Source organism: Solanum dulcamara, chromosome 8, assembly GCF_947179165.1.
Source record: "Solanum dulcamara chromosome 8, daSolDulc1.2, whole genome shotgun sequence".
Lineage (NCBI taxonomy): Eukaryota > Viridiplantae > Streptophyta > Magnoliopsida > Solanales > Solanaceae > Solanum > Solanum dulcamara.
Window position 1 is genome coordinate 56559844 of NC_077244.1, and position 7544 is coordinate 56567387.

Sequence of the window (7544 nt, forward strand, 5' to 3'; positions counted from 1 at the left end):
AGCCATAAAGTTCTTAAAGTCAGTCAAAAATGAAAAGTTAGGATTCCTAACTTTTTTTTTCCAAAGTGCTTAAAGTCATTTTCTTTGACCATGAAAATTACTTTTATATCCCTTATATTTTAACTAAATTTTCAAACTACCTTTTTTTTATTCTTTTAACCCTAAAATTCACATCATAAGCATTTTTATCCAAACACTCAACTGCTTATTTATAAAAATAACTTTAAGCACTTCAACGTTCTAAAAGCACTTCATACATAAAAATTATTTTTTTTAAGTCAATCCAAACGGGCTCTTAATCACCAATTTGAATCTCACTTATTTTTCATATAATATTGTTCCACTTGGTTTACTCTTCTTTTAATGTGTGGAAAATAATTTTTATGTATTTCTTTCGTCATAATTTTTTCAAATATTTTAAAAAGAATTTAACTAGTATGAGTTACAGTATATAGTTCAATTCTTTATGTGCAATTTTTAAATATATATTTTTTTATTTTTTTTGAAAACTCAGTGACTGAATTCACACAAAATTAAAGAATTTGATTTTCATACTCTTTAAGTCTTAGCCGACCACATTGAATACCGCTTGAATATGATTTCAAATTAAATTGATTTGAATTATAAATTTTCTTTGATCATGCAATATAATTTTTTTACGTTATAATTTTCTCATATACAATCTTTGCGAACTATAAAAAAAAAATTCAACTGTTATACAACTCTTATGAAAACATGCTATTGCACGATTTTATATTCAAAATAATTTTACAGAATTCACTTGTTCAAAGGATCAATAGTAATAGTAATTAGTTATTTTTAAATATATTTCTTTTACATGATATAATATCTACTCACATCAATTATGAGTCTCTAATTTTACAAAATTTCAATAATAAATTTTTTAAAATATAAAATTACAAGTTGAATTTATATTTTAAAAATAATTGAAATTTTATTTTTTAAAATTTAAAATCATAATTAAATTTTACAATAAATGAATACTAATTTCAAATCAACATTCGAAATTTAAAATATCACTTATTATGATCATATGCCAACTAAATATAGCAGAAAGTACCAAAAAATAAATAATATAAATTAAATTTTTTAAAAAAGTATAGCTATAGATATTTGTATTAGCGATTTTATAGAGGTTTGCTAAATTTTGTTGGAACCTTAGACATGACGAATTAACAACTTTGTCTGTTATACTGACACCTTTACATCATTCCCCATTTTTAATACTCCCTTAGTTTTAAAAAAAAATTAAAAAATGGCCCAATTAGACTTGATATAAAATTTTAAATTAAAATATCAAAATACATAATACGTGAAAAACGAAAATTAAAATTTTGCTTAATAAGAAAAGTGATCATTTTTTTAAAACGGAAGAGTACATACTAGTAGTGACAATGCGCGTGATTACGGCGCGTGTTTGGTGTGTCTGCCAGCTTTAAACTGTTTAAGAATCCAACTTGTTCCTCAGCTTCAACATCCAACCGTCCATTTAAATATAAAGTGTTGTTAAATATCATTACACGGCAAATCCAACGGTTAAAAGTCAAATCTGCTCAGAATAAATAGTCCACCTCAAAACTGGAGAATCAAAACCCACTTTTTGTAATGAAAGAATTTTATTTTTTTTATAAAAATCCAATCTTTTTGCAGTAGTTGAGGTATCAGTTGTGAATTGAAAAATTCAATTTCCTGCAAAAGCAAAAAAAAAAAAAATGTCCTCGGATTTCTCTGGCGGAGTTCCAGACTTTTACGGCGGGATCAACACCGGAAGATCCAACATGATTCCGATGAACAACGCCCAGTCACAAATTCAATTCCCTCATCGTTCACCGCTTTCCGGGATTCTCCCTGAGGGCGCTGTTCAGAACATCCACGGGAGACCCACTTTCATCGGCAAACGATCACTCACCGAGTTTCAACAGCAGCAGCAGTTTCAGTTTCTACAACAGCAACAACACCAGCAGCAAGGTTTGGGATTTTATCTTCGTAACGTAAAGCCTAGAAGTTACCAGCAGGCATCTCCAATTTCTCCTCTAGATTTCTCTGCTTCTTCCTCCTCGTCGATTTCATCTGAATTTTCTCCGATTTCGACTATTTCCGCGATGAATACAGGTCTTACCCTTCCAATTCTTCAAACCCTCCGTTCACAGCCCGTCATTTCCACGGCCAACACTAACCCGGATTGTTCTGCAGTTGCTTCTTACCTAAATCAGGTACAGAACAGTTTGTGCAAGGAATCAGAGGAAAAAATGATGAATCGACTGCATGAGTTGGAGAAACAACTCCTAGAAGACAACAATGAGGACGAAGACGATACTGTCTCTGTTGTGACCAACAACGACGAGTGGTCAGAAACAATAAAGAATCTGATTACTCCGACTGGTAACCACCTATCTCCGGCATCATCTACGTCTTCGTGTTCTTCTTCTATGGAATCTGCGCCAGTATCTTCTCCGAAGCAGTCTATTATCGAGGCTGCTACCGCAATAACCGACGGGAAAACCAACGTTGCAGTACAGATCCTCACGCGCCTCGCACAGGTCGCTGATGTTAGAGGTTCTTCCGTACAGCGGTTGACGGCGTACATGGTTTCAGCACTTCGATCGCGCGTGAACTCCACAGAGTACCCACCGCCGGTGTTGGAGCTGCATAGCAAAGAGCACGCAATTTCAGCCCAAAATCTCTACGAGATATCCCCGTGTTTCAAGCTAGGATTCATGGCAGCTAATTTCGCCATTGTTGAAGCTGTAGCTGACCATACCTCAAACAAGATTCATGTCATTGATTTCGACATAGGACAAGGTGGGCAATACTTGCATTTACTCCACGCGCTAGCTACCAAGAAAACAGGTAACCCCGCCAGCTTAAAAATCACGGCGATCACAACAGAATTCATGGGCAGAAGTGACGAGACAGTTAAATCCATTGAAGATGATCTGAAAACTCTAGCAAACAAAATCGGGATTTCCTTGATTTTCAACGTGATTTCGTGTACAATTACTGATTTGAGTAGGGAAAAATTAGGGATTGAACACGACGAAGCTTTAGCAGTGAGTTTTGCATACAGACTATACAGATTACCTGACGAGAGCGTAACAACGGAGAATCTAAGAGATGAATTGCTCCGGCGAGTGAAGGGGTTATCACCAAAGGTGGTTACATTAGTAGAGCAAGAGTTGAACGGGAACACGGCGGCGTTTGTGGCGCGTGTAAACGAGGCGTGTGGGTATTACGGAGCACTGTTGGATTCACTGGACGCAACTGTATCAAGGGATGAAATGGGTCGGGTCAAGATCGAAGAAGGGCTGAGTCGTAAATTGGCGAACTCGGTAGCGTGTGAAGGGAGGGATCGTGTAGAGAGATGCGAGGTATTTGGTAAATGGCGGGCCCGGATGACTATGGCTGGGTTCGGGCCAAGGCCCATGAGTCAACAAATTGCTGACTCACTGCTTAAGAGGCTTAATTCGGGTCCACGTGGCAACCCGGGATTCAATGTAAATGAACAAAGTGGGGTTATTTACTTTGGATGGATGGGAAAAAACCTCACCGTTGCTTCTGCTTGGTGTTAAACTTGTTATCCCACGAATAAAAGTATTTTATTTTATTTTTTAAAAAAAATTAGTACCTAGTAAAAAGATGTTGTGATTAGTGCATAAATTTTCATTGCAATGTGGTTGTACACTAAAGTACTACTATTAGATATCTGTCAATTCTTAAAAAAGAGAGGAGATGGCAGCCTGACACCAACCCAAAAAGATAGACAGAATGAATGTAATAATAATTTGTTATTCCTAATGGTTGTTTTTCTCCATTTTTATTTTATTGATAAGAATTCTGTTTCTCATTTTATAATTTCTTCCCCCATTTAGCCTGTTCTTTAACCCCAACTTGAAAATAATTATAATAATAATAGTACTTCTCCGTTTAATTTTATTTATTCACTATATTAAAAATAAATATTCAATAATACATGTTTTAATTTATAAAATTAAAAGATAATTTATATTTAGTTTTTAATTCACTTTTATTGGTCATTTTTTGATTATATTTTTTAAGACATAATATTTATTATATTTAAAATATGATATAGTAAAAATATTTTTTTATTTATAATTTGTTAAAAATTATGCGAAGTTAACCGTGAACAAATATTATTGAACGGATAAAATATTTGGGACGTATATATAATTCCAAAATGGTTTTTGGGGCTATGGAGGAATTAAAGTACGGTTTGTTTGTTGAAATGCCGACGTGGAACGTCTGCCGATTACGGATGTGTTAGGATTTCGCTACTTTTGGGGCCTGGGATGGGCTCCACCCTTTGGATTAAGGTTTACACTTTTGCCTGATAATAAATACATATTTTGTTTCATCGATTTGATTTCAAATCGAATTTAAGAAAGGAAAAAGAAAATTTAAGTTTTGTGATTTAAATTTAAAAATATATGATATTAAATATGTCACATGAAAAGTTGAAATTAAAAATTATTAAATTTTTTTAAATAAAAAAGTGGATCAAATAATTATTTTTAAAAGGTCAAAATTTAAAATTTAGAAACCGCTCTTAAGTTTTGACTTCGTTTCATTGACCCTCCTTCGAGGTTTATGTTATTACACTTACATCCGATAGTTTAATTTATCTCTCTACCCATTCTATTAACATATTTATTATTAATATAAGAAAATATGATGTGACTAATTTACCCCTCTCCAATATACTTTATTACTTAATTAATTGTAAACAATCTGTTACATTCCGTCACAATGATATATTGTTTCCTCTTCCATTAAATTTTATAGATTCATAGATTAATCATTTTAAAGAAATCCATTAGACGCTAGACTTTTCTATTTATGCTATAGAGATCAAGAGCATCAACATACATCAACGTTTTCAATGGGAAATTAAAGCCAAATGAAAATTCTCAAAAATTACATTGATATTCAGTAAAAAATTGAAAAGAAAAGAGAAATATGTTAATGTAATTGTTATGAATAAATTAAAATAAAGAACGTAAGCATAATATCATAGACCACAAAAAAGATCAGTGAAACGAAGTCAAATCTGAAAGTGCAAGAGGGGAGGTGAATTGCTCTTTTTCATTTTCTGAACAGTAGTCAACTAATAAGACTTAGTGGTCGATTGTTGTTGATAGATTTATGAAGGCAATAATGAAAGTGCAAAAGATAAAAGTTGACACAAGATATTTTATAATGGTTGAGATTCAAAATGGATCTTACTCCAGTCCCGTTGGATTGCAACGGTGTTCTCTTCTAGCCCTTTGAAGTTTTAGTGTAAGTACAATGTTGAGAGTAGTTCTTATGTCTACACTTAGATTTTTCTCTTTTTTTTTTTGATACAAAGCCTTACCAACAATATTTTCTATCCTTTTTTTTATTACACAGTAGAACACTCAGTGATATAATGTTTAATAAAAAGTAGAGCAAAGAAGGTGATATGACTCAGATTTGTTGCACAAATGGTCTTCTTTTGCAACACTTGTTTTTATACCGAAGAAGTCTGAAATTTTCTTTTAGAAGAGAAGGAAACCCAAGAGAATTGATCCTTGGAAAAAAGCAATGATGGATCATTTTTCCAAGAAAAAAGTGAGGGCTTAAACTTGACAAGAATCTCTTTTCTTGATTTCATATATCTCCTTTGATATTGTCAGATCTGATGACTCTTTGAAATTTATCATCAATCAGCTTCACAATTTTGAGGCAATCTGACTTTGAAATTGATCTTCAATTAGCTTCACTATTTTGAGACAATCTCCATGCTATATTGTCATCTTTCTTTTTCAGTTGTTACTCCAAATTTGATCTTCAATCATCTTCACAATTTAAAAGCAGTTTTCTTGTTGTGATTTCTACTTCAAATCTAATCCTCAATCATCTTCTCAAATTAGGGGCAATCCGATCTTCAATCATCTTCAATCATCGTTGATGCCGCTATTCATTGAATATGATTCTATTTATAACACCATCTTCGATCAATCTTTGATTGAGTATTTGATCGATTTGTTTTATTTTTGGTGATTGATTTTCCTGCAAAATATAAAATTGATTATCACTAAAATATTGCACTATCAATCTTCCTCTTTTTGATAATAACAATTGCCAGTAATGGTACTTCCCTAATAGTTTTTGACAAAGTCGACTATTCATTTGCTATCCCTCAATCGTATGCCTTGTCTTTGAAATTATCAAACTTTTCATCTATGTCAATGATACGAGTGAGAATATCACTTAGCTGAGTAACAGATATGGTAAGAGCTTCCAGCTTGACGTCCATGTCTACAATCTTCTCAAGAGCAGCATTCAATTTCTCAGAAGATACGAAGGTGGATGAGGAGAGTTTCCCTTTGAGAGACTCACCAACAGGATCATCAACTTCATTCTTAATCACCCAAGAGGATTCAGTGTGAGAATAACCCATGATAATAAAGGCACGAGCATTGTAATACTGCATAACGAAGAAAGGGGAAAATCATCCAAAAAGATATTATTATCTTCTAATATGTAAGTGATAAGCAGATTAAAAGGAAGACTAGAGGGTTATGAGAATACTTCTGCCATGACTGAGAGAATAAAGGATGATAGATGGATTTTTTTCTGAAAGACAAGACAGTAGGTTAACAGAGTATAACATTGAGTGAGAGAAGAGTGAGAAATAGTGCTAAGAAGGAGAGTAGTTGCAACAATGTGAGCTATTATTCGAGATTCAAATGATAGGTCCTTAGGACCTAGTTGAGATGGGGGCGATGGGGAGGGGTCAAGAGAGAGATATCGCTTGGCTTGTTCAAAAGACACTTCGAACTCAGAAGCCCAACCGTTCTTAAAGGGAGACATGAGACCAAAATAAGAAATTTGAAAGATGGAATCAAGTTTTTCATAGTTTAGGAAGATATGATTACCAAGAACCAAAGATTCAACTTCACCAGGATTGGGGAGAACGCATATTTGCAAAAAAAGAGACGAACAAGGGGTTCACACCCTAGTAGTAGAAAAGATGTTTGCCCAGCCTTGAAATTCAAAAATATGCTTAATGTGATAGTTTAGAGAAGAGATTAGGTCAAAATCAACAACCCTTCCATATACAAGGATTTTGGATTTGAAAGAGTGAAACAATTTTTCATGAGATGAGTTCCAAAAAGCTACCTTCTCATCAAGCGAGCTATCCAGATCAAACTTAAACTTCTTCTTTGAGGAGCCACAATCACCAAATTTGCATGGAAACTTTTCAAGAGACGATGCAGAGGACATTTGAGGGACGATTTCATTATAGAAATCAGAGTCAACAAAAATAGGAGATGAGACCTTTTCCTTCTCTTTATTATGAGTACTTTTTCTAGTAGCAGGAAGAGATCATTTTTTACACTTAACTATGAGAGAAGATGAGAAAGAGTGGAGAGAAGGCAATAAAAGAAGAAAGACAGAGAATGTTAGATATAATTTCAATGAATGAAGAGGGTGAAGAGTTTTTGACAAGAGCATTGATCTAACTTATGAAACGACGACTT

General features: G+C 33.5%; 2 protein-coding genes across 2 annotated transcripts; one reads left to right on the forward strand and one right to left on the reverse strand.

Annotated features, from left to right (window-relative positions):
- Nucleotides 1-1606: 1606 nt before the first annotated feature.
- LOC129899737 (scarecrow-like protein 8) lies at nt 1607-3873 on the forward strand. Its single transcript, XM_055974769.1, has one exon. The coding sequence runs from the start codon at nt 1734-1736 to the stop codon at nt 3588-3590; it is 1857 nt and encodes a 618-aa protein (XP_055830744.1). The 5' UTR covers nt 1607-1733; the 3' UTR covers nt 3591-3873.
- Nucleotides 3874-5507: 1634 nt separating this feature from the next.
- On the reverse strand, nt 5508-7544 carry LOC129900520 (uncharacterized). The gene is made up of 2 exons (XM_055975515.1): nt 7183-7544; nt 5508-6487 (listed from the first exon to the last, which is right to left on the reverse strand). Exons 1-2 carry the CDS (start codon nt 7285-7287, stop codon nt 6200-6202), a joined length of 393 nt encoding a protein of 130 aa, XP_055831490.1. The 5' UTR covers nt 7288-7544; the 3' UTR covers nt 5508-6199.

Excerpts from the sequence above, each read along its gene's own strand:
- LOC129899737 (XM_055974769.1), top strand. The coding sequence starts at position 1,734 with ATGTCCTCGGATTTCTCTGGCGGAGTTCCAGACTTTTACGGCGGGATC.
- LOC129900520 (XM_055975515.1), bottom strand. The coding sequence starts at position 7,287 with ATGTCCTCTGCATCGTCTCTTGAAAAGTTTCCATGCAAATTTGGTGAT. Across the intron at positions 6,488-7,182 it reads ATAGCTCGCTTGATGAGAAG|TATTACAATGCTCGTGCCTT; the intron begins GTAGCTTTTTGG and ends TTCGTTATGCAG.